General features: G+C 39.0%; 2 protein-coding genes across 2 annotated transcripts in view; both read left to right on the top strand.

Annotated features, from left to right (window-relative positions):
• LOC135199601 (uncharacterized) overlaps positions 1 to 19,664 on the top strand; it is a 32,698-nt gene extending 13,034 nt beyond the window's left edge. The window contains exon 4 of the mRNA XM_064227757.1: positions 14,267 to 19,664. Within this exon, the coding sequence (XP_064083827.1) occupies positions 14,267 to 15,759 (1,493 nt within the window). The 3' untranslated portion in view covers positions 15,760 to 19,664. The remainder of the gene's footprint in view (positions 1 to 14,266) is intronic.
• Positions 19,665 to 24,262: 4,598 nt separating this feature from the next.
• The window catches only part of LOC135200086 (RCC1 and BTB domain-containing protein 1-like), a 57,204-nt gene continuing 54,246 nt past the window's right edge, over positions 24,263 to 27,220 (top strand). Inside the window, exon 1 of the mRNA XM_064228397.1 lies at positions 24,263 to 24,454. Coding sequence (XP_064084467.1) covers positions 24,376 to 24,454 — 79 coding nt within the window. The 5' untranslated portion in view covers positions 24,263 to 24,375. The remainder of the gene's footprint in view (positions 24,455 to 27,220) is intronic.

The following is a 27,220-nucleotide window of genomic DNA, read 5'->3' as shown; positions in this document are numbered from 1 at the left end:
AATATGTCACTCCAGAATCTGATGAAAGCTACATTCTGGAGATGCAATTCAGTATTCGCGAACCACTACCTTAGAGACGTCAAGATTACGTATGAAAAGTGCTTCGCGTTAGGCCCGTACGTATCGGCGGATTCGGTGCTGGGGCAGGGAGCTGAAGCACATCCTTTGTAAATTTTTCCCTTGTTATTTGTATTGTGTTTTTTATGGTTGTTGGAAAGAGGATGCGGGTAGGCATCTCTTTCTATTCGTACTACTAACATTAGAATGGTTAGGTGATCTGGTTTGTGTTAGAGCTCCCTGCATTGGTAGTGGTGAGGCTCTGTCATTTAAGAGGGCGAATCCCCGTTGACATGATACGACTTGGATTCTACTGACTAAGCGGATATCAAATCCCTTCGGTAGACCCAAAGAGTCTTTTCAGCTGTAGGTCACGCCCTCGCTGTAGCTCTTCGGGCTATGCAGACTTATAGACAGTACCTATGAAGTCTTCAGCCTTATCAGGTAAGAACCAAGGATTGTTAGTATCCTACAACAGATGTTGTTTCCCCTTTTTCCTTGTTAGCTCTGTCTTTTTCCCTCCACCAAGGGTGTCAATCAGCTAAGTATATATCTGACAGGAAAGTTCATGTACAAAAATGATATTGTTATTTTACAATAAAGTTTTGTACATACTTACCTGGCAGACAGATATATACGATTGATGGCCCTCCCAGCCTCCCTTCAGGAGACAGGTGGAAGAGAAAATATGACTGGAAAGGTGGATTGGTTCATACACCCGCCACCCAGCGGCGGGTAGGGTAGATCACCTGACCTACCTGTCGCGTTTGCCGCGAGTTTTGAATTCTGTCGTGACGTCAGAGACGTAAGCTAAGTATATATCTGCCAGGTAAGTATGTACAAAACTTTATTGTAAAATAACAATATCATTTTACAAACTACTATATTGAATCATTTCTAGCTTTGGAATTGTGCATTGTTAGGCACTGATGTTGCAGTGAAAGGTAACCTTTCTTAACTGTAGTGGAGGGTTCAGGGAGCAGAACCATTTTCTTAGCAGTTCTTCAGAGCTAAAAGAGGAGGCTTGTACATTTAGACTGTCCATCCCTCTCTTGGACTTGTTCTTTGGCTTGTTCTACCTCCTGAAGTTTCGGAAGCGGTGTATGGGGGCGTCGGGGCCCTCTTTCTCACTGTCCATCTCTGCATCGCTCTGCTATTGTGGCTGTGGGATGGCTGGTGCTACAGGTGGTTGTATGGCTCTGTCGACTTGTGGGATCGGTGGACAGCATCAACCATTTTCAGGAACTCATTGTTGAGGGGCATGGTCAATGCGTTGGGGATAGCTGCAACTGTTTGGCGGGGTAATTTTGTGAGTAGGACCTCTCTTACAAGGTCCAACATAGCCTCTGGGTGGCCATCTGTCGTGATGATCATCAGTAGCCACCACAGCTACTTGTAGATGTTTGACAGCCACTGGTCTCTTATTGCTGTCCCTACATTGTTTAGGAACTTCCTAACTCTGAGGGCTGGTAGCATGTTGAAGGGCAGCCTTAGTTGGTCCTTCAGCGCTTTGTAGGTGATAGTGGTTTGTTGGTTGGCGGGCCGTTCTGTGATGTGCATGAAGACGTTGTCTGGCAATAACTCAAGGACAGCATCGGCTTTGCGGGATGAGGAGATCTTCTTAGACCTGAAGATGGTCTTTACTCTGAAGAACCAGGCCTCTGGGTTGTGGGTGTGGAGGGTGGTAGACGGGTACATGCTGCTGTGACGACGTCCCTGGATGGGCTGGTGCTGGTGGTTTTGGCAGTGTCATTCATCTTCAGAGTCACCAATGTAGAGGCAGCAAGGTAAGTGATATACAGCGACAAGATATATAACTTATCAGCTTTACAAAGGACTGGAACAGGTACAGGAAAGGAAATGGTTGAGATGAAGGGTTATCACTTCCATGGCCATGTACATGTACATGTAAGGGAGAGACATGTCCATGTAGAGAAATTGGCGAAGATCTCCTTTCACTCACAGAAGACAACGCCACAAAGTCCAGAATTCTCCATTTGACTCGAGGGTGAGGAGGAGGAGATGAAGAAGCAGAGGGAGATGGAGAAGGAGAGTGCTTACTCCCTCCACAATGTCTCTTGCTTGAAGAAGGTAAGGAAGAATCACTCTTTCTACCTCTCTCGAAAAACAGTCCAGCCTCTCGACCATAGCTTGAAACTTCTCTGATGGCTCAGCAAGAGATTGTGATGGCATCATTGGCTGAGAGGAAGCTGGGAGTGATGTCATAACATCTCGAATGGCAGCGTTGGTCGATGGCCTCACTGTCGGAGAGATAAAGGGCAACCCAGTAAGCGTCAACGTTGACAAAGGCATCCCGCTAGGAGGCAGCACACGACAGCCAAAGTAGTGTAGGCCTGGAGAAGGGGGGGGACTGCCGAGGGGGCTGGAGGGGGATGATGAGCATCCAAGAAATGCAAGAGTAAGCCAGCCAATGAGGGCACACCCCATAGACCCAGAAATGCCCAAACAGCCACCATCATGTTTAATTCAGAATCTGAAATAAAGGAAGTAGAAAGTGTAGCCTCCTCTCTCTTGGGAAAGACATTAGTATATCCTGCGAGAGAGGGGGCTACATTAAACATAATCTAATCTTGTGCAACTCTCGACACTTCCAACGACAAATCAATGGAAGAAAAGGAAGGAGACAGCGGTACAACCGATGCAGAGGGGAACACTTATGGAAGAATACGATGCTCCTTCTTCTTGTAGAACGCCTTCCATTGTGACACAGGCCAGGAACGACTTTCCGGGCAAGGATTAGTATGGGGATCTGTAATGGTAGCAGCCAAAAACCTGGAGCACACAAATCCCAGAATGCCTGGGCTCATGCGTTGATGAGGCCTAGAATTGGAGGATTCCATGATAATCAACAAGGCACATACACAAACCCACTGAAACAAAGAAATCACATGCAAACAAAGCAACCGGCTTGGGAAGTAGAGCGCAAGCGACTACTCTTCAAGGCGGACAAAGAAAGACTGATGCATCAAGGGGTTCTATGCCTGGTTGGTGACCAGCTTCCACTTCATATACATATGAATTGCCAGATGCCACAGATTTCTTGCTTTACAATCTTTGATTGTTTTTAACCGGTTTCCAGCTGGTGCAAGAAGATTATCATATTGGTAAGAGGTCAGATTTGTTATATATGAAAAATACTAATTTATTGAAAAATTTGTCGTATCTTATCTTGGCTACAGTAGAAAATCACTACCCCCAAGGTGAATAGGATATTTTTGCATTATGATAGGTGTATTGGAATGTAACCCCATTGTTACTCAAAGAGATCTAGCTTGTTTCTCTTTGTTCTCTTCATAATGTTCTTATTGAAACTTGTTTTAATACTAATTGAATTTCTTTTTTTCCCTCATTTCTGTTTCTTCATAGCATATTTACTTTTGTCTCTCGCTCTAAGATTCAGTGGAGTTATGTATTGTTCAAGTGTTAAAATAATATTTGTTCATGACACTTACCTGTCAGATATATATATATATAGCTGTATTCTCCGAAGCCCGACAGAATTTCAAAACTCCCGGCACACGCAGTGGTCGGCCAGGTGGTTAGGACGAGGCGGGTGTCAGGAACTATTCCCATCTTCTATTCAGATTTTCTTCTGTCGCCGGTAATGTAAACACCTGTTTTCATTACCTCCGTCTAGGATTTTGGAACTTCATTGCCGCTTAAGTATCTTGGTTGTTTTCTTTTTGGTTTATTAACTTGGATTTGCGGCTAGGCATACGCTATCATAAATTGATTTAATTTTGAATTTCTTGACATAAGAAGTCTGATTCTAGTTAGACTAGTTTCAGACTTTGTTGTCTGCAAGGGGTTAGGTGAGAATAACGAAACTTTCGATATATTCTCACTTAATATGCACGACGTGTCATCAATGTAATTAGTGTAATAATTGACTGATTCCGAAAGATGTATGATTCGTATGTACGCAAATTAGAGCGTAATAGAATCAGGAGGTTTTCCTCCAAGATCAGTAAACAGAGTAAACTTTATTTTGCCTAACCTTGTGGTATGGCCTACGGGCCTAGAGGAAGTGTCTGTGAGAGGTAATGCCCTTTCTGTTAGGGTGGATTACATCAGTAATTGGAATCTAAAGTGCTCGCTCTCCAATCAGTGCTGTGAGTGTAGTGATGTTGATTTAGTGCCCCTAGTGTTGTGGAGGGGGCGTCAGATCGGCCTTATAATGCCTCTAGGTCTAGACCTCTGTCGGACTCCCAGGACCACAGGGAGAGGGCATGTCGAAAGCCGAAGGAGGGTTACGAGGAACCCCCACCGATCTGGCGTCCCTTCGGCAGGACCTGAAGACGCTTCTCAGGCTGCCAAAGATCGTGCATGTGCACAAATCCTGAAGGATTGCTTCTCGTCCTCCGAGGCATCCTCCCTGTACAGGGGTTGGAGCTCTCGGAAGGACTCGCGCCCTTTAAATAGAAGCTTATTGAGGAGGACGCTTCACGTCCTCTCTCTCTATTGTCATGCGATTGTAATCGCCGCCTTAACAATTTGACGACTTTCCAACACATGGGAGAAAGAAGAAGGAAATAGGAAGAACGCTGTTAAGCGCCCAGATCGCCTTATCATTGTTACTGTGAAAAGGAAGAAGGCGTACCCTCGTCTTCTCACAGGATCAGCCCTTCTCGGTTGGCCTTGTTTTCGCCAAAAGAAGGGCAAAACACATTTACTGAAGGAAGGATTTGAGGCTGTCTGTCTGTCAAGTCAGGCAGTCTTCTTCTCCTTTTCCTTGCTCGTCGCTTTCTACATCCTCGCACCCAAGAACACACAGGCGTCCTTTTGAGTGCGTTTCTGGAAGTGTCGATGAGCGTGACAGAGACGCAAGATGTCGCACAGGCGGCCGCCGTCTTTGTCAGGAGTTGCGAACGTCCATAATACTCGTCCGGACGACGATCACCGTACATCGGCTTATGACTAGCACGCTTCATGAGTGGCGCTCCCCTTGAAGACAGGACGCTTTTGAGGACGCTTTTCGGGACGCCTCCGTATTTGATAAGCAACAGTCATGTCAAAGTTTTTACCAAGACGTTCGGGAGAAACCTTGGTTTCTTAATAAGAATCTTATCGACGTTTGGGTATGATGGCGGATAGGAAATATCTACTTCCTTCCGTAAACCCTAGAGATGAACAGGAATTCTGTCTCTTCCGCGATTTATGAGGAAATTACGAAGATTTAAAGAGTTCCTGGATTAACTTCCTTCCTTAAGGAGATATATACATATACTCTTTCTATCGTTCTATTAACGAAAAGAACGAAGATAGTAAAAGTTTTTTCCTTTCTCTATCTGCCTCGGCAGGGAAAGAAGGTAGTAGAGTATCTGCTGTATGATAATACGATACGGTCAAATTATAAGCACATACCGTAGTTACTTCTTTGCTGTGCAACTCTATTACCAGTATCTTTACAGGACTTTCCTAGGAAGGACTACGCTTAAAGGGATTGTTATGACAATACCTAATTAGCTTCTAGATTTATCGAAGTCTTGTTTTGCTTAAATATACATTAATAAGAACTTCCTCAAGTTCGATAATAATTTTATAAGATTCCTTTATTGAATGGAGTAGCTGGCAACTCTGGAAGAGTAAGGCCAGACAGCTAACGGAGGCTGCTATCGCTTAGACCAACGCATTAACCATCTATTTCTCAGTCATGAGAGGTCGGTCCTGCGGGATGGAATGACTAACCGTATCTATCCCCTACAATCGCGGTCTTAGCCTCGGATTGAGGGGATAGTTAAGCAAACATAAATAAAATATTGTCTGCCTTTTGCTAAGAAGCTTTCAATAAGAAAGATATTACAGCCTTTCAATGCTGATTACCGTAGGTAACATTATTAAAGGAATCTAACGCAGCAGAACACTATATATTATATAATGCTCTCATGCTTACGAAAGCATGGCTTATTAGAGTACATGCTTAGTGAGAAGATGAATGTAGTAGAGAATTCACTTTAAGTCTACGGTATGGTCAAGTCTTATGGCCTTTCATGCATCAGGGCGCTCGACAAGATCCTCTCTGAGATGCCGTTCAGAACCCTTGGTGTTCTATGCACCAATACGCTCGGTAAGACTCTCGCGAGGACGTCTCTTGAAGATGCTCAACGTCCTACGCATTGAGACGTGAGGAAGCTTTTGCAGATGCTCGACGTCCTACACGAAGAGACGCTCATCAGGACGCTCTGGAAGACGCTCGACGTCATAAACATTGATAAGCTTTTTGGAAGACGCTTGATGTCTTACACATCTGGACGCTCGCCAGGACGCTAGCGAGGACGCTTTTGAAGACGTTCGGCATCCTACACGTCATGTCGCTCAGCAGAGCACTTACCAGGACGTTCTTCAGAACGTTAGGCGTCCTACGCATCAAGACATTCGCCAGGATTCCTGCAAGAACGGTCTTCAAGAGGGCGTCTTCGAAGAAGAGGAAGGAGTTTGGTCTCGTCAAGATGTCTACTTTGCTTTCTACGAAGGGAGCGTTCAATAGAATCCATGACTTGATGAATTCCAGAAAAACTGTAAGCAGATTTCGGTGTCATAAAATGCCTCGTCTGCTTTCGGGACTGCGCTGTCGAAGGGGAACATTAAGGTCCTACCTGTCGTAAGCCCAGTCTCTGATTAGGAATCCTGCCCCTTCCTCGGTTTCTGCGGGAATCGGGAAAACTATATGCTCGAATTCCTGGATTACTTTCTGTCATGTAAATGGGTTAGTTCTCATTGACAAAGATCTTAATAACATTTTATCGCTTAAGCGGATAAGCTCTCATTAACAAAATTCGAAAGAGCTCTCATTCATTAGTCAGAGGCTCATCCAGGAAAAAGACTTGTAGACTACGTCCATGAAGTCTTATGTCCAATATCATAAGAAGCTTGAACTGTCCTTTTCGATCCTCGGTTCTCACTTGATCGCCATTCGAATAATGTTAAATCGTTCTCTTGGCAAAGAGAACGAAGACAGTCGATTTCCATTCTCTCTCTCTTCCTCGTCGAGGAAAGAATGTAGTAGAGAATTAGATGTTCAAGTGACTACAATACTTACGTATTTTATCTTTGCGTCATATTACTAATGTAGGGTTCAAGTCATATACGCATATCATGGTTACCTCTACAGATGGCACCGAAAAGACGGTTATTGTAAGTGTATTTAATCGGTCCTTCCTGCAAACTTCCAGGAGTTTCCGCTGTAAGGACAACGCTAAAAGGTATTGTTACAACAACACTAACTCAGCGTCTGCATCTAGCGAATTATGTTTCGCTTAAATATGCCTGCTTGAGAATTTCCTTCTGATCGATAATAGTAACAAACCTATTCCTTCGTAGAAGAGAGTAGCTGGTAACTCAGGCAGAATAGTGCGAGACGAGAGGTTGCTGTCATTGTGGATGACGCAGTATATTTAATCGGTACTCCAGGCAACTTTCCAGGAGTTTCCGATTTAACATTTGGTTAATTAAGCGTAATGTTACGACAACACAAAATCAGCTTCTGTATTTAGCGAATTCTGTTTCGCTTAAATATGCCAACTTGAGAGTTTCTGTTCAAATAATGGAAAATCTATTATTTAGATGAATAGAATAGCTGGCAACTCGGCATAAGACTGCGAGAAGGTGAACATAAGCTGCTGCCTGCTGCCTGTAACTGTCACAGTGTCACCAACTCAGTATCAGGTAGCTCGCTGTTATGCTCGGTCTTTTATGTCTCTCTCTCCCGCGGGATTGATTGACGAACCGTATCTCTACCCTACAATCATGACTTTCGCCTCGGGTTGAGGGGATTTCTAGTAATCATGAATAAACATGACTTCCTTTTGCTAAGAAATTTTCAACAGAGATATCTCTTAGACCTGTTCAGCGCTGCTTACCGCACTGTAACAGAATTCTGTACGAGTCTACCGCGGCATAGCACTATAATAATGCTCTCCTGCTTATGCTTATTAGGGAAGGAAGCATGCTAGTGAGGGAATGGATGAGTCTGCTGGGGACCATTTCCTCGCTGGAGAAGCTTGTTTCCCTGAATAGACTGCAATTCAGACCTCTACAGTTTTTCCTACAGGAGAACTGAAATAACATCAAAGATCTAGAAATAATTCTAAACATCTCTCAATGGGTTGACGATCACCTCAGGTGATACCGAGAGGGTGCCAGGCATCCGGACAGAGGTACAGAGGTCCTGGCACATAATCTAAGAGAATTGGAAGCAATTTGGTTGGCTCTCCAGTTCCTCGAAGATTGAGTTTTTGGTCGATTGGTCCAAATCATCTCAGATAATTTCGCAGCTCTCTCATATCCCAAGAAGAGAGAGATGGTTATCGACATAGGCACGGAACGTAACGATCCTCAAGAGGTTCGTTACACTATTGCACGTCCGTGCGGATCTTCTCGATCGACGGCAGCAACTACTGACGTCTGAGTAATCCTCGCTTAGAAGTATGTCGAGAGTTGTGGAGACTTTGGAGACGTCCTTTCGTAGATTTCTTCGCAATATTGAAGACGAAGAAGCTTCCTCTACGTTGCTCCCTTATTCTCGATCCGAGAGCGGTAGCAATAGACGCCATCATATAGTATGGAATGGGGATAGTTGGTTAGTCTCTTTTCCCCTATTCAAAAGCTTAGGAAATATGATAAGATAATCGCTGGCGTCAGAGGGAGCGAGAAAGACGCTGATCGCCCCATGTTGGCCTTCGAGAGGCTGGATTCACAGAGGTCACGTCCTTCAGAGAGCACTTTCCAAGGACCCTTCCCGAGAGAATCGGTCTACTCTAACAGCCTCACTTCGAGAGGTACCTATAAACCTCTCCGCTCTGAGTCTGGATGCGTTCAGACTGTCGAGAAGCGAGAGGATCTTCAAGATTAATTACAAGTCTCATTGCCAAAGCAAAGCAGTGCTGCATATTTTGCAGTGTACCAATCGGAGTGGGCCAATTCTGGAGATAGTGCAGGAAGAATGACTACTCCTACACCTCCACCTCTGTGAATTACTTTACCGTCTTCCCTTTCCGTCTGAAGTATGGGATAAGCTAACAGTCCCAACGATTGTAAAATACAGAAATATGTTGTTGACGGCCTCTAGGCTCAGAGATTCGGATCTGTCAAACAACAAAGCCCTTCACGATCTTTGAGGTCTGCGGAAATCTTGAAATAGTCTAGATCGAAGCTTCCGGCATGGAACTTAGACGTAGTCTGAAGTTCTTGATGTCAAAGCATTTCGAACCTCTCCTTTCTGTAAACTTAATACACGTGACCAGAAAGGCTAATTTTCTAACCACTCTAGCTACGGCAAAGAGGGTTAGTGAGGTTTTAGCCATCATCAGAGGTTTTGGCTTTAGAGGACATAATTCGGTGTCCTCTAAGCCTTCCGTTCTTGCTAAGAACGAAAACCCGTCTAACCCTTGGCCCAAAGGCCTGGAGATCAAGGGGATGGCACAAATTATTGGGCAAGAGCCACAGAGAGTCCTGTGCCCTGTCGGGGCTCTCAAGTTTTATCTTGATAAAACTAAAGAAAGTCGAGGTCATTCGGACAATCTGCGGTGTTCCGTAAAAAGACCAGACTTGCCCATGTCGAAGAACGCCCTGGCGTTATTTTTAAGGAGTCTTTCTAAGAGGCTCATTCGTCATGTTTGAACAAAGATTTGAAACCTTTTAAAGTAAATGCTCACGAGGTGAGGGCGCGGCCTCGGAAGCATTTCAACAGAGCATGGCACTTAGTTACATCCTGAGTACCGCGTGTTAGCGAAGCAACTCTGTGTTCGCTTCACACTCCCTGAGAGATGTGAAGACGTCATATGAGATCTGCTGCTCGCTAGGGCCATACGTGTCCGCAGACACAATCTTGGGGGCAAGAAGTACCACTCATCCTATCCTGTAGAAAATGGTTAGGAAGAGCTCTTAATTTTATTTGTTGAGTCGCCGCCAATGGCGGACTTCTTAACTCTTAAGCCTTAGTTAAAACACCTTAACTTTGGCTAGGTTGGTCAGGTGGTGATATTTATTTTACTTCTTAGCCCTCATGGTATGGTCAATATGGTCTAGACACATTGTGGTCACGCCCCCGTTGTCAGATCATCTAGAACTCACCAGCTATACAGGTCACGTCCTTGCTGGAGAGACTAGTAAAGCAAAAGCAGACTTGGGTGACAGTAATCACGAAGTCAGCTATGCTAACAGGTAAGGAACCAAGATGTCTATCATCTGCATGTGAAATGTTTCCCAAAATCCTTTTATTCTGTCCCTCCCCACCTCCAATGGTGGGAATCAGCTATATATATATATCTGACAGGTAAGTGTCATGAACAAAATGATATTGTTATGATACAATAAAGTTTGTTCATACTTACCTGGCAGATATATATAATCAAGTACCCGCCCAACCTCCCCTCGGGGACAGTGGCATTAGAAAATCTGAATAGAAGATGGGAATAGTTCCTGACACCCGCCTCCCAGCGGCGGGAATGGGTACTAACTACCTGGCCGACCACTGCGTGTGCCGGGAGTTTTGAAATTCTGTCGGGCTTCGGAGAATACAGCTATATATATATATCTGCCAGGTAAGTATGAACAAACTTTATGGTATCATAACAATATCATTTTTAAGTTTAGTGTTATTGTAGTGTAGTGTATTTGAAAGTGTGTACATGTGAATTTTACTATTTGTACAAAGGATCTCCATATGTCCATCCTATATGGGTCAGTATTGCCTTGGCAGTCATGCTTTATATGTGAGAGGAGGGCCTGTAGGTGCTGCTCTAAGCCTTTAGGGCTTGCTACATTGAATTTTTCACCTTCAAGGTTTCCAACCACATCTCCGTCGGCTATGTTGAAGACGTGTGTCTTATGCTGAGAGGTTGTAGTAGCCTCAATATTGCCTCTCATTGCTGTATCTGCAGGTTCATCACTTGCTGTTGCTTCCATGCAACCCAGAATTTATTCTGTTACATACTTGTTGACTTTCACTCACTGCCTCTAGAACCCCATGCCACTTGCAATGAATCATGGCTTTCTGGAACACCTGAAGCATTAGGCATTTTTGTGCTGGAGTCTGTGATACACCAGAGGATTGGATATAATAAATATCTTTATTGAGTTATTGAGCCAGTTTCCCTGTGGGTGGAGTCCAGTTTGAGCAATGAGTCTGGGCTCTCTTAGCATAGGTATTCATTGTTCTCACACAGTATCTTCAGGCCATTTGTTGTTGCCATTGAGACTGAGACCAATGTTGGTGGGCTTGCTATACATACCTTTATACATCTGTGTAGTGCTCCCCCTTTCTGTATTACAAGGGGACATCAAAGAAAGGTAATTTTTCAATCTTATTCATTTTGAAAGGAAAGGCCTGATAAATCTATGAATACATACAAAGCCTAGATTGTGTAACTCCTCTTCTCTTGATGTTTTGATGATGTTATCAATATATCCACAGTAGATGTCAGGGATTGTCTGGCAAGTAGAAAAATGATCTTCAATTATACTTATGTAGAATTGAGTGGAAATGGCTCCTAATGGGATCCCATGTCTTCTCCATCAAGTTACCTTAACAAGTGGTAACAAGTGGTCACAAAATCTGAAGGGCATCGTTATTGTGCAGATCCTCAAGCAGTTTCTTTTGGGAAGTCCCAGGGATGTACATTTAAGGGTTGTTCTCATTTTGATAAGCTCTGTCACGATCATGCAAATGGTAGCATCTACAGGGTTATAAGAAAATGTCATCCTGAAGAAACTGAAGTGGTTAACCACAGCAAACCAAATGACCCTCTTAAAGGAGAAGCCTTCACAAGCATAACTAATATTTGCAACTATTGGATACTAAAAGAAATACAGGTTATGGATTTTTAATGGCATTATATTCAACAGCCTAACCCGGATGAGAAATGGCTGGAGGTCAAGATTCTCATGGATATCATCTATAACATGGAGGACAGAGGCACCATTTGTACTTAAACTCCCTCAAACCTAAATTCCTCATAGAAGCCTCCAGGAAGCAATGCAGTTAAGATCTTATTTATGAAGAGCATCTTTAGGGAAGCAGCAAAGTTGCTAAGATGTCAGAAAGGCTCCATTATCTGGAGAGCAGATAAAACAGCCACTTTTATCCTTCCCAAAACTGAAGAGTTCTTTGTGAAATTAGATAAGGCATGACTTATGAGACCAGAAACTCATGAGAACAGATGAAAAAGAACCTAGTGATGCTATCGGATTTCCATGGTGTTATCATTTCCACCCAATCCAAGGAGACTTGTTTTTGGTATACATCTACAGAAGTATTAAATCACAAGCCTAGAAACCTCCCAGATTCTTACACCTGAGTATCAGATAATAAAGAAGTTAAATTTTATCCAAATGAAAGTGAAGTTCTTCCTTTTGTCAAATCCACAGTCAATGGGGCACATGTATGGGGTGACTATCCATCTGGCAGTTGCTGTTTGCAAACAGTCTGATGAAATGAAACGCATCTCTGTTATATGTTTGTGTCAGACAGACATCATTTACAACCTATTCATCAATCTTGGCTAATGTAATTGATGGCTTTGCACTGCAGAATGGTTTTGTATTTAGAAATTGCATTTTAATAAAGTAGTCCTAATTTATGAGCTTTCTGTCATTTGGAAACCACAGTGTATATGAGATTCAATGAGGTTTATTTGATGAAGTACAGTCATACCCCTACATGTGAAAGTCCCTACGTACGAAAAATCCAGGTTACAAAGGCAAAGACGAAGATTTTTTTTGCTTCTGCATACAAAAATAATTCAGGTTGCAAAAGGGTGTACTGTAAAGTCTGAGATTCACCCGGGCCGCCGAGAACAATTTTAAAACTCGTGCGCCGCCAACTTAGTAGACTCGCCACCATCCTCCCGCTCTCCCATTGGTTCCTGATGCTAGTTACTGCCATTAGATCCTGCTCTCCTATTGGTCAGCATCTATCCCATCATGCATCTATGTAAGGGAGTTCCTCGACCATTTCATTTCGGCAGTGTTATCGTACACACGTGGAATTCGTTCATTTGCGTAGATTTCGTTCGTTAACGTAAATTCTTGTTAGTGATTTCACTTTTGTTGTACTGTAAGTTACTTTATCATGATGTGTGTGAACTTAATTACTTACATTATTAGGCAAAGGCGAAGATTTTTTGCTTCTGTTTACGAAAAGAATTTAGGTTGCAAAAGGGTGTACTGTAAAGTCCGAGATTCACCCGGGCCGCCAAGAACAATTTTAAAACTCACGCGCCATCAACTCAGTAGACTCGCCACCATCCTCCCACTCTCCCATGGGTTCCTGATGCTAGTTACTGCCGTTAGATCCTGCTCTCCTATTGGTCAGCATCTATCCCATCATCCATCTACGTAAGGAAGTTCCTCGACCATTTCATTTCAGCAGTGTTATAGTACACACGTGGAATTCGTTAGTTTACGTAGATTTAATTCGTTAACGTAAATTCGTGTTAGTGATTTCACTTTCGTTGTACTGTAAGTTACTTTATTGTGTTGTGTGTGAACTTAATTACTTACGTTATTAGTCATGGGTCCCAAGAATGTTGCTGAAGTTCACAGAAAGAAGAGGATGCTTTCTATGTAGACGAAGATGGAGATAATCAAGAAGTGTTAATGTTTTCTGCCATTTGTTAATGTGTTTCATGAAGTTTAGTGTTAATGTTGATTGCCATTTTTTAATGTGTTTCGTTTAGTCAAGTGTTCATGTTTTCTGCCGTTTGTCCTCCTCCTCTGTCGCCACTTTCGGACATCGCCTCACTCGAAAGGTAAGGTTCCACATTTTACTACATATGTACGTACATGTGCGTACAGTATTTCATGTACCCTTTACACTAATATTTACAGGTACAGTAATGGTTAGGTTAGGTATGGAATGGTCCAAATTGTTGTATTTCATTGTTTATTGCTCAATTTAGCTTTATTATAAAATTGACTGTGGTGTTTTTGTAGGGCTTAGAATGAATTAGGCAATTTACATGTAAAACGTAGTTCTGGATACGAGAAAAAAAACAGGTTACGAAGGCCGCTTCAGAACAGATTAATTTCATAACCTGAGGCACTACTGAACTGTATTTAAAAAAAAAACCTTACTATTGCACTGATTCAAACAACCAGGTGATTTTTTCACTTATACCTGACTGTACCTGTAGCTTATAAATTTTTTTAGTGAAGTGTGTTTAATTTTTACGTTCTTTGTATTCCTCAGGTTCATCCAACAAGCAAGTTCAGAGTGCTGTAAAACCTGATGCCTCATCTGAAGAACTATGTATAGCTGTGGTGGGAATTGACACATTTTGTACCAAGAAACAACTGGGGCATTTTCATTCCAGATGTTTTGCGCATGCTAAGTGTTTATTACGTAACAAAGACAACCATATTAGATATTCCCCAGATTCATGCTCAGTTTGTTTGGAATACTTGCAACACTGCCACTCCTCTTTAAAGTGCTGTGAACGAATATTTAGAATTTTTAAAACGTTCAAGAAAAGATGTGGCTTAAATTTTGACTGGGAGGAGAAGTCCTTGAAAGACTGGTTTTTTGATAATTATAGAAAAATTCAGGATGCTAATGACTCGGCCAATAGTTCAGTTGTGTCATTTGAAGATTTCAAAGCTCAAATGCAACTGAGAAGCGAAAGCTCAGAGGAAGTTGCTAATGTTTTAGGTGGACACACAATGGAAGGTCCTCCTTCAAACATGGCTGCAAAACCAGAAGAGTCAGGGAATGAGCCTTCATTGAGTGAGCTTGTATCAAGTAAACAACTGTTATTAAAGAAGAATAATGAAAGTGGGGAATCATCAAAAGCCATTCATGAATCTTCTGCTGCAGCAGAGAAGAAAGCATCTTCTGTGAAACCAAAATGCTTGGACCTTCATCGTGACTTGGACAAAAGCCAAACTACATCAAGCAACAATATACAAAATTCTTCTCGGGAAGATTATTTAAAACATGAGTCATTTTGTGAATTTTTACAGAAATATTCTAATCTAAGTAGAGACATGTCAAAAACAAATGTACATTCTTACCATATAGTTTTTGATAAGGATGATCCTTTCATCACAGAGGTTTGCAAAAAATCGATACGGCTTGAGTTCAATCCACCTTCAGATTTATTGCAAGGTATCCGTGCTCAGTTTACATGTGTTAATGAGGGGTCAGAACAAATTATGACCTTTTTGCATAGAGAACTATTCACTGTATCTGATCTTTCATTTCAGTTTGGAAAGACTACAGGCTATTGCAGTCCAGAGCGCCTCGAGAAGTTTAATAGGACTTTAAATTTAGCCAAATCACACTTCAATATTTATGCTGCTCTTGTGGCAGTCATGTCAACTGTAAGGCAATATAATGAAAGTAATTCAGATAGGCAAAAGCAAGATGTTTCCAAGTTTCATCATTGTTTGGTAGAATCATTGGCATACCTAGCAAAGGAAATTTTGAATCCACTGAAGTTTTACATCAACATGGCCCTCTATGACAAACACAAGTTACGCCAATCAGGATTTAATCTCCAAGTCGATAATACTACAGTTTGTACATTAGTCAGATATAACATCTTTTCCAGAAGTTTATTTGATGAGCCAGCTTTGAAAACAACATATCTATCTTCACCATACCTCTCAAAGTTTGTAAATACAGAGAAGTTTGAGGGAAGTAAAGAAGTGTTGGGTGATGTTAGTGTACAAAGTGTAAATTGACTCTTTCAATGAGACGAAAGTTTTTAGCTTTGGAATTGGCTCCTCCGTCCTTACCGTTATCATATGAGACACATTTAAAAACTCAAAGGTATCCTGTTTACCAGTAAGCCATGTTGATGCCTCATGATTTTTTATGCAGCCTATGTCCTCATTCTTAAATGTGTGAACTGCACATTACAGTAGTCTTTATTTTGTAGTGCTGTAAAGGTTGTGCAATCGGTACAATTAAGATACACTTTAAAACAATACCCAGAATACCTTTCTCCAGTTTATAAAGGTTTATGGCATACATGCTTTTGAACATTCAGTAACCATTATGTATTGTTCTAAGTAGTGTGCCCTTTTTTTGTTTTGGTGGAGGATGGTCTAATTTTAATAACTTCTAAGATGCTGTCTTATGTGTTGTAAGTTTTGTGAATATTTTAATAATACTTACACTCTGCTGTGTATTTCATTTTAATGTTTAAACTATGATAATGAAACATGACCTTGCTTGCCATTGGCATATTAGTACAGTTCTGTACTTAACTGTGTCTCATTGGAATTACAAGTGGATACAATTCTTGCTCTAATGGAGATGCAGATGTTTTGTTCTCTCAGTCTGAAAGCCATGGAAAAGTAAATGTCCAGGGTATTCCAAGATCAGTATTTCTGTCAAATTAATTAGAATGCTTTAGAATGATGTTTGAATCTGATGTAATGTAATCAAGAATTTAGAAGGAAAGTAAGTGTTCCAGATAGAAAATAATGTGGATTAAGAGTGGAACATAATTTTTATTCAAAATCAGCTATGTTTTTGGTGAAAGAAGGTATGTAAGTCACATTCCTTGCTGATCATTTTGCAGGTTGCTGAAAGACACTTAACCTTGGATACTTGAAAATATTTGCTTTCAAAGGTAAAATAATGAACCTTCCCAAGAGGAATTTCGACTAGTATTGTATTGCTTTAAACCACAAACATTTTCTTGTCTACATGTAGCTCAAGATGTGTCTCAAGGCAAAATCAGTGAAATTTAAGGGCAGAGAACTACTGTACTGCTGATCTTAAAAATGTAGAGCATCATAAGTTTGACTGGAATCTAAGCTAATGCCTAGTTATTGTTCTCCATGGGCTGCTTTATGTAACTGAGGCTTTTCTAAAATTCTGTACAAAGTATTTATATTTGTTTAACCAGAGCAGTAAGTTAAGACTACTCTCCAAGGTTTACTGATTTTTTTCGTCAATATGAAATAATCCCAGGTCAGAAGCATAATTAATAGAAACCGTACACTACACTAATACCTCTGTTAGACATTGTGAGCTTGGGCATTTTTGATGTTATGATGGTCTTTGTTAAAAATGAGAGGGAAAAATGAAAATTAACATATGTCAGTTTATGCATCTTTATTTCAGTTAAATTTAAAAATGCTCTAAAATTACAGAAATCAATGGAAAGTGCCAAATAATGCAAAGATAGGTGTTAAAATGTGTAAAATAACATATCTGCACAGTAATACAACTAGTATTTTAAACCTTAGAAATCTAAAAAATATAATGTAGCCATGGAAGTTCAGTTATAGTGGTTCCCACATTTGGACCATGTGGCAGCTCTTGTTCTAGAACTAGACCGCAAATTCAAATTTGCAGTTGAGTACATATTTACAGTGTCTTATTTCTGTTGAGTTTATGTCTTAATAATTTGTCCCATGGCTCCAGAGAAAGTTCTATAGTGCTAGTGCTACTAAGCATAATGCTGTACAGTACCATTAGAAAATAACGTGGCTGTGATGAAAGACTGTAGATATGTGAAGAGATGACCACCATAGGTCATTCTTTTTGTTTCAGTTGGACATATTATCATCAGTCATTCTTAGTGAAACACAGAACACATTGATGTCACACATCAAGTTGATGCTGTACAGTACATACATACCATTTTGTCATTTCTTTATCATTATTTTCTACAAATTTAACTAAAGTAAAAATGTTTAACTATCAAACAACTCATTTATATGTATTAGCACCATTATGGAGTTACTTGTAGGGGGTTGATGGGGTGTCCAGGTAATTTTTCTAAAGAAATTACTCAAATTTTGTTGTTTTTCAACTTATGTAGTGTGCTTAAAAATGAACTGAGTGTTTTGTGAGGTATTAGTGTCCTAGTGAAAAAGAATTGGCATACAGGCAGTCCCTGGTTATCTGGGGACACAGTTAATGGCAATCCGGTTCTATGGCTCTAGTCTAACACCATAAAATTGGCAATTTATGGCACATAATGTGCCAAGTTCTGGTTATTGGCGCCTAAAATTATGGCGTCATAACATACCTGACAGGTGCAATTAACCGGTTATCGGCACCATTAACCGGCTATCAGTGCCATAAGTCGCCCAGTTTCAGTTAATGGTGGTTTTCACTTATCAGTACCCTGCTGAAACTCAGGAGTCTCATTTTTGTAGTCACCTTCCAGTCACCTTTGTGCTATGGACGCACTTTTGGACATAGCCAGTTTGATCCATTGGACAAGTACTCAAACTTTTGGTTACTATTATTGCATGTGGTGTTTGGGGGTTTTCTACTAATGTACGACTACACAGCAAAGTAAAGTTTTGTTTCATTTGACTGATGTATGAAATTTGTATTTATGTATTGTTTTGCAATATTAAATTAGAACTTTGAAGCAGGAGAATAGGATTGAGATTTCATATTCTTATCCATTAAATGTTGTGGTTTATTGTACAATATATCTTTTCATCTATTTTATACACAGATGATGTAGTTCAGTTGTTATGTGGAGGAAATTGAATGCTTGCCTATTGAGAGATGGAATAGTAGTAACATTAGTGAATTCCATAGCTCTAAATCCTTTAGTTCAGATTCATTCCATTATTAGGTCTATAATTTATAAGGTCAGTATACTTAGGCCATTGTAGTTCATAATTTGACATGTTACGTATGTTACTTTTTATTTGTGAAAAGGTATATTCGAAGTTAATACATACAACTACACAGTAAGGGGATACCTGGTCCGTGGGATTTCTTTAAGTGATGCAGTACAGCTTGGTAAACTATGGTAAATGGAAAGTATATAAACACCTGAATGTGTATAGTATACCAAATCAATAAATTTTGGTTGAATTTTTAGTATAGGTGAAAATATGTACAGTACTTCAGTTTTGTGGTACACTTGGTTTTCAGAAATTCAAACCTAACCATTGCAATGTAACTTAACCTTAGGTCTGTATATTTAGAAGTCTTATGCAAGGTATACCAATACATTTTCTGTGGCTCCATTATTTTTATTGAGTGCCAGATTTCACAACTTTTACATCACCCTAACAAAAACTCAAGATGGGTAAGAAGTTAGGCATGTTGCTGTTCAGAGCAAATGTTGCAATCATTTCAATGAAAAGTAGGCTAACAACTTAGTAAGTAATAACATTTAGTTTTTATGTTTCCATTTCTCTCACCTCTGTGTGAATGCCAAATACCAGTTTGTACTACACATTCACAATATTGTAACTTGTGCAAGTAGTGTTTTATTGGCTGTTGTAAAAGATTTGAAGAAAGTACAAGTACCTTCCCAAAAATGTATAACACTTCAGAGGAGAAAGGTTGACTGACACATTTCTGCAAACTTGAGGTGACATGGCAGTGTATTTGCTAGTATTTCCATTAAAAAGCTCACCCAGACCATATTGTTAAGTGTCATACCCTTGGTAATGTCTGCAAATGATTTCTGTGTAGTTACAGTTCTAAAATTATACCTTGGTTGTCTAGTTCAACTAACAAAAACTGTAGCTATACCCCTTTCCAAGAATAGCACTTTGGATGAGAATGTTAAGACTGAAGGTTTGTTAGTTATGAAAAATACAAATTGATTAAAAATTTGTTATATTTGCTACTAAGTTATATTACTCTGACACTATCTTCAGTTAATTGAGTAAGATTATTGTGTAAAGTACAGTAGTGTGTGTTTTTTTTTCTTTTTTTAGTGCAGAGTTAATCATCTTATTGACATGATGTTACTCATACTCTCATGCAGAGCTTGCTCAGAACACTAGGTACCATTTGGTTCCCCAAACCGCATATTGCTGGCCTTGAAGTATGACTTAATCATCATTTTGTGTAGCTATTTATAAAAGCTTCAGTTATATAGTTGTGTATTACAAATGATAAGTTATAAATTTATCTAGTTTTTTGTCATTAAAATCATATTTTTCAATGGAAATAGATAACTGTGAGATTTTTATTTTCTAGATGCCAGTTAAGTAGAAATTTAATTGTAAATTATGGAATAATGCAATGATTGGTGAATTTCATGCTAGAAATGAGGTGCAGTTACATTAATGTAATTGAAAATTATTAAAGCTTCAAAGAGATATGCATATAAAAAATAGGAGAAGAAAGTGATCTTTTTGATCATTTAAACTATTTTATCAAGTTGGTTTTGCAGTGCTTGCTCAAATGAGATCACTGCTGTGTAAAGAAACTAATTGACAGTTTGTAAAATATTGCTAAAGTGTAACCTCCTTTCTTGTGACAGACTTCACTAAATATAATACTACATTAATTTTTGTTGCAGTCTATAGAATGTGTGGACTAGTATTCACTTGTGCACTTGTATGCAGTCAAATTTGTTTAGTTTTGTATTTCAGCTCTCATGAGAGACAGCATAATGATTCCCTCTTTCCCAAGAACCACACTTGTCACATCATCTTTTCATTACTGAAATCAATATTTGTGTTAAATTTTGTTAGTGAGCTATTTGGATGCAGCACCATCAGGAAAGTCTCCAAAATGCTGCTGAAAGGAGCAGATTCTCTGCATTTAAGGTAGTATACTATAACCATAATTGATAGGTTCAACAGGATTTTATTTTTTGTTCAGCACACACACGGTACCTAGGAAAACTGCTGAACCTCAAGGCTAGTCAGTGTTTTTTCTATCATGAAAGCTAATTGTTTTGATAGAATTTTGTATACTTTCATTTCATTTGATAAATGTAGCATTATTGTAAGTTCATTGGATGAAATCAGTATGAAGCTACTTTTTTGAAACTGTGATATGTTTGGCTGAGAAGAAGACTTTTTTTTCAACTTGTCTAAGGCTGATGATCACTAATTTTTGTTATGTTTGATAATACCCAATGTACAAATATAAACTGTTGTTTATGTAGATTTTTTTATAAAATAAATGTGAAAGCTACTTGACATAAAATTTTTATTTTACATTTCTCCTGCTGCTGAAACTAGTATTAGGAGTCAAAAGCGAAAGACTGGCATCTAAGAAAAAGTTACTTTGGAGATCCTTATTATCAGAACAGCTTCTAATTACCTTACTTATTCTTACTAAGTAAGACCAAATTGCCATAGTAGTTCATCCTAATGTTTTTATAAGCTAGACATTAGGTTAGCAAACTCATCACAAAAATAAAAGCTTAGGAAAATTCCTTCCGACTTTTGAGATGGGTGTTAGACAATGGGTAACAGGAAGGCTAGAGAGGCAAATAACGTACTTTATTGTTATGTAATAAAAACTTTTCATGCAGATCTCCAGTATGAATACGTACTGTTTGTAACTCATAGATTTTTGTTTTTGTGTTTTTTGCTCTGTTATTTAGTACAGGATGTTGAATTTTCATTATTTTTGTATTGATCTAGACATGAATTTGCTTGATACCATTTATATAAAAATAAGAATACATGTTAGCTGTGAATAAGATTATAGGAATATTATCAGTATGTATTCCAAATTTTAACGGTAACAAGATTCTTGTGTTAGGACTCTTGGTTCAAAACCAGAGGGACTTAGACTCCAAGCTGTCAAGATTGCATTCAGCAGAATACGTGATAGTGAAAACAACCATAAAGTAATTACTTTAGTGTTCCTTTCCATTTTATTGCTTTATGTCTCCTTTTCTATCTTCAATTTCTACATAAGTGTTCCATTTTGATACTGACTCGGTGGGGTAAAAATGTATAGAGTGACAAAAATATTGCTATGTACCTATGTAAATCCGTCATCCTTCAATATAAACATTTTGTTAGTTATTCAAGTCTTGTTCTGATACCCTCCCTTAACCATTAATAGACATTAATAGGCAATTATGGCGCGGTAAAGGAGAGTTAATCCTTCCAGGTTCCAATTACATACATAAAAAGTACATCATCGCTTTCCTGACCCCCAGGATTTCTTTCTCTGGTGTATGAGGAAAACCATAAAGGAAGGCCATTTAGCCTGATCTGGACTAATGGGTTAAGCCAGGGAAGAGAACCAATCTGTGAAATGGTGGCACCCAATCTTCCAGGCAAAACAAGAAAACCACTGTGCTGGAGCAGGGACCAAAGGCTCCCTCCAAAATCTCCAGAGGATTGCTTCTAATATTAAATATTTTCTCTGGCACACAGCCCAGCTTCCTTTTTCTGCAATTGCTTGTAGGCTCTAGAACCATTCAACAATCTGTCCCAAAACCATTTTGGATGGATTTGGCTGCAGGTGTTTGGAGAAGGCTCCAATTTCAGCATCATTTTCTAGGTGATGGAGTCCACTGGTCCACTGTACTGAATGGGTCGCTCCCTGGACTTACTTAGGGAACCTGGGGTTTCAAGTTTGACAGAAAGGTATTACTCTAGAGCATCCCTCGGAAGCCAGGGTGACCTCCTGTGTGAGAAAGCAACAGCACTTTTGTGTCTTCAGAATCGGAAGGATTTAAGTCAATGAGGAAGACAAATTTCATTAAAAGAGCATCATTATTATACATAATGTAGCCATTTTCACACAAAGTAAGCAAAAAGTAATGTGACTTGTCTAGCTGCCTCATCAGAATAGGATATCCACATATTAAAAACAAGAACAGAAAACTTGTCAATAAAGGCAACATAATCTATAAAACTAGCAATATTGCTCTGTTTAATTCATGAAGTCAATGGACAGATGAATGTTTTCAGTTCTTTTTACTTTAGTTCATCTACTGAATACATTTTGTGTGGAACCAACTAACTGGATAGTCAAGTCTCAATTTTTAGCCTGAGTTTAAACAACTCTGTCTCTACTAATGATTAATTAAAATCCTCCCTCTTCCTAGTAGTTAACCTTTGGAAAATCTCTTGTTTGTTTCATCCAAATTTTAAAAGTCATGTACTTAAAGGCAAAGGTTTCCCTCTACAGTATACTAAAAAATTTTTCTATGAGATATCCAAAAGAGCTATACATATATTTCGCATCATTCTTATTCACAGTCAATAAGTTTTTTTATTTCATTTTATCTATTTATTTATTTATTTATTTATTTATTATTAATATTTGTTATTATTATTATTATTATTATTATTATTATTATTATTATTATTATTATTATTATTATTATTATTTTATTATTATTATTATTATTATTGTTATTATTATTATTATTGTTGAAGACAGACGTCAAAGGAGACAGCCTTATTTTTTTTTTATCTTGGAGAAGTGACTTTTATTTTCTTCTTGATTATAATTCATTGTATAAATGAAACCTTTTAGTTTTCTAAAGTACTTAGAGTTTAATGGATGTCACTGGTTTATTATAAAACCACTCTCCCTGATAATCAGGGCATTTCTGATATTTTTACAATAATTTAAATTCAGAACACCATATTGATCAATTTAACTTCTTCCATCCCTCCTTGATGACATTAAAAGGAGAAGGACTAATTGCTGAAAGTTATGCGGGAGGATATAAAGGTCACGAGGGATAAAACCCCCAATTCCTCAATCCCCATCAGTCAGGTAAGAAGAGAGACCCTAAGTAAGGTTAGGCTAGGAAATATCATGTATGAATGATTAAGGGGTGTCCAGGTAGGCCACCTAGATTAGGTGAAGATGTATTCTCGTTGGTTAAACTTAAGTCAGCCTGTGGCGAGCTGTTTCTTGGCCAACTTTTAAGGTTTTGGAGATATTTTAATCGCTGAAATTTTGAAAGGGGATATTGATTTTTTTTTTTATCTATAGTGTACCCAAGGATATAGCAAAATATAGTACAGAGATTCTGAAAGCAAATATTAAAACCGTCCGATATAGCAAATAAGTAAAAGAACAAGACCTACCAATAATTTATAGAATGCAAGGTCTGTCTGCAAAAATAAGTCAAATGTCATCTATAGATAGAAGATTGAAATCGATGCCGTTCGCAGGTTAGTCTTATGTTTTTATTTTTCCCCAAGAAATTTAAGACAAATGTATTCTTACAAAAAAGTAATTGCCATAATAACGTAGCATGAGTTCTAAAGTACCCTTGAATGAAGATCAACAAAGGTTTTAGCATGTGTACGATGATTAACCAACAAAGGTTCAGCATATGTACGATGATGACGTTGAAGAACGTATTCACACTGGCAACTCTTCTTTGAACTTTGAGAACCTTACTCTTGAAACTTTATATTTGCTGCTGTGGTCTTTATAACTGCATCATTCTTCTTATCCGAAGGTCCTTTTTAATCTATCTAAACCTGTCAAATACGACATCTTTAGATAATTGTACGATAATTTCATTCGTTTTCACAACCTATCAACAACTGCAAGTGTTAGTCTGTCATGATCAGCTGTGTTGTGAAGGTAGCAGAGACTTAGGGGCCTAAATCAGTTTAGGACAATTTATCGACATGGAACTCGATAAATGGCCCATATTCAGCTTGCTGAAGGCAGATTTTGTGGAGAAAATGAAATTAGCTTGTGTCTTCGGTAAGCTAACCTCTTCACCCCATGAGAAAACCTTTCCATTGTAGACTCGAATCTATAAATCGACTAGAAATGTGTTTGATGTCAATGAATAGAGCTTGTTTTTTTCAGCAGGAATAGTGTTTTTAATTAGGGATCTTTCAGAACGTAAAACTATGGTGAGAGTGACGGCCTTTGGGCTTTTGAAATTAGTTTTTGTAAGTATGACCTAACCCACGGTAGGCTAATTTAGGACCAAGGTTGGGTCTGTTTTAGGTATACCTACCTAGATGTTAGGTAGAGAGGTTAAACTGGATAAAAATAATTAATCAATAAAGATATATGGAATATGTGTACTTTGCATTTGTTTTAATTATATATGGTGACTTTTTATCACCATCATTGTGGAGCAAGCCTCTTTTTGTGACTTCAAAAAGTGTACCTAGCCTAGCTACCTACCTAGGCAGCACAGAAATTAGGGGAAAACAAAATTTGTACGTTGAGGGTAGCAAAAGAGTGTAATTTATTAGTAGATACCTATGTGCATAGGTAACTGCAATAGGTACTTGACATAAGGATAGGCTTAGTAACTTAAATTTTACTTCAGCGCAACTTAAATTTTTTAATCTGGTATCTAGGGTAAAAAACCGCATGGTACAGGGGTGGACCATGTACGATCAATGTGTACAACCCCAAGAAAAGTACATTATAACGCGTCCTGACACCAGAGTAGAGGTCTTTAGCTCCGTTTCTCACCAACAACAAGTCGCGTCTGATGCCCATCTCCGATGTCAGGACGCGTTATAATGTACTTTTTTGGGGGTTGTACACATTGATCGTACATGGTCCACCCCTGTACCATGCGGTTTTTTACCCTATAAAGATGAAACAAGATTTTTTAAAATTTGACAAACTACTAGGCTAAGCTCAATTTCAATTGGAAATGTATGGCCTACTGTGGGAACGTAGGGGTTTTTGGAAGGGGAACAAGTGAAGTACATGGATGCATCTTAACCCAACCATACCCAACCTACTGTAGGACATTCAGTCCTTCCTGACAACCTTTGGACATGGGGCTACAAAGACCTGCCCACTTATCTTAGCCTTGGGTATCATAGATTATAGAGCAATGCAGTGATTAATCTTCCCTTAACCTATGGTATTCTTTTCTTCATGACTGGTGAAAATGCACCCTTATCTAACCTGACCTAGAATGTTACTTTACTTGATTGCTTATTGGAATCCCGCACCACTTCCTTAGTGCTCGCAGGACCCCCATTATCAAAGTAACAGTTTAGTCATCTGATGTGTTTGATCATACTGCAACTTCCACATTCACTGTTTGATGTTCCATAACAGAGCATTGATTAAACAAAAAGGTTTTAAGTTTCTATTTGACAGACTTCAAATCTTCAATCTGCTTCAGCTCAAGATGAAATTTGTTCTATAATACACTCTTCAAAATCTCCTACTCACCACAGATAAAAACACTTACTGCAGATATGTCAATCACATCAAGCTCATCTAAAAAGACATTTACATTTGTTGAGGGATCTATAGACCATGATGAAAGACATCCTTATACCAGAGTATGTAAAATCTGCCGCAAGATATTCAAAATGTTTTACATCAGCTCTTGTTACAAGCCTGATATCAGTACACTACCTGTTTACAAAAAGACCAACCCCACCCCCCTGCCTTCCCCAGGAACGTGAAGGAAACTATGCATTGGTGCGGTCATTTCAGCAATTGTGGCAGTTTCACAGTCTTTCAGCCATGATCGATTGAATGTTTAGTTATTAAGTCTCTAATCTGTAGTGTTTTATTTCACAGATTGGATATTCACGTAACCACATTTTAATAAATTTCTGTTAGCAAGTATAGCCATGATCCATATAAGCAGCAATCCACATGTTAACTCCCCAGCTATTTCCTTGAACCCACAATATTTCTCTAAATGACCAAATCTTTGACAATAGTAGCAAGTGGTGACATGATATCTGCCTCTCACCATATAATTGCCCCATCTCAGTTGGCTTTACCATGAACAGCCATCCTAACCTCAAGCTCATACTTCAATATCTAGTGAAACGTTATTCTAGTCTAGAGGCCGGCTTTTTAAGCACAAATTATTTCTTTTTAGCAATTTTGGAGATTGATTGCAAATAACTATTCTCAATCATGTCTTACCTCCTGTTCTGCTTCATATGCTTTGCAAATCATGATCTTAGGTTAATATTTTCCGATCATTTTAATGTCAGTTCCCTGAACATCATTTCTAATCTTATTCGCCACCAAGTCGTGAATATGTTCATCAGCAAAATTTAAAATAACATGACTGTGCTTCGTTGACCTAGTATCAATAATAGGAATGGCCTTTAAGACATTTGCAACATTATCTCTCCTGTCAGTGATTATCCTAGATGATTATTAATACTTAATGATCAACAGATTCTTTCCTTTAACTTTTCAGCATAGGTATATAATCTTAGGTTGAGGAGCAGCCATATTTTTCATTATTAAATCAACAACTTTCTTTTAAAGATTTTCAAATTTCATAGCCCAATCTTGCACACTGGCAAGTGGGCCATATGCAGACTCAGCACTCTTCTTGTCAAGTGTGATGGGTAGCTGACTCTGCAATTCAGCAATTTTGCCATTTTGACTCTCACATTCTTTTTCAAGCTTCTTATACGTATTCATTTTGAAGAATTTCTTAATTATCTCGCCATTTCCAGGCAAACTCATAGCAATTTGGGCATTGCCATCTCAGTTTCATAGTGTTCTTTT

The sequence above is a fragment of the Macrobrachium nipponense genome, chromosome 26, assembly GCF_015104395.2.
Source record: "Macrobrachium nipponense isolate FS-2020 chromosome 26, ASM1510439v2, whole genome shotgun sequence".
Classification (NCBI taxonomy): domain Eukaryota; kingdom Metazoa; phylum Arthropoda; class Malacostraca; order Decapoda; family Palaemonidae; genus Macrobrachium; species Macrobrachium nipponense.
Note: the sequence above shows the minus strand (reverse complement) of the source record. Positions and strands in the feature narration are given on the sequence as shown.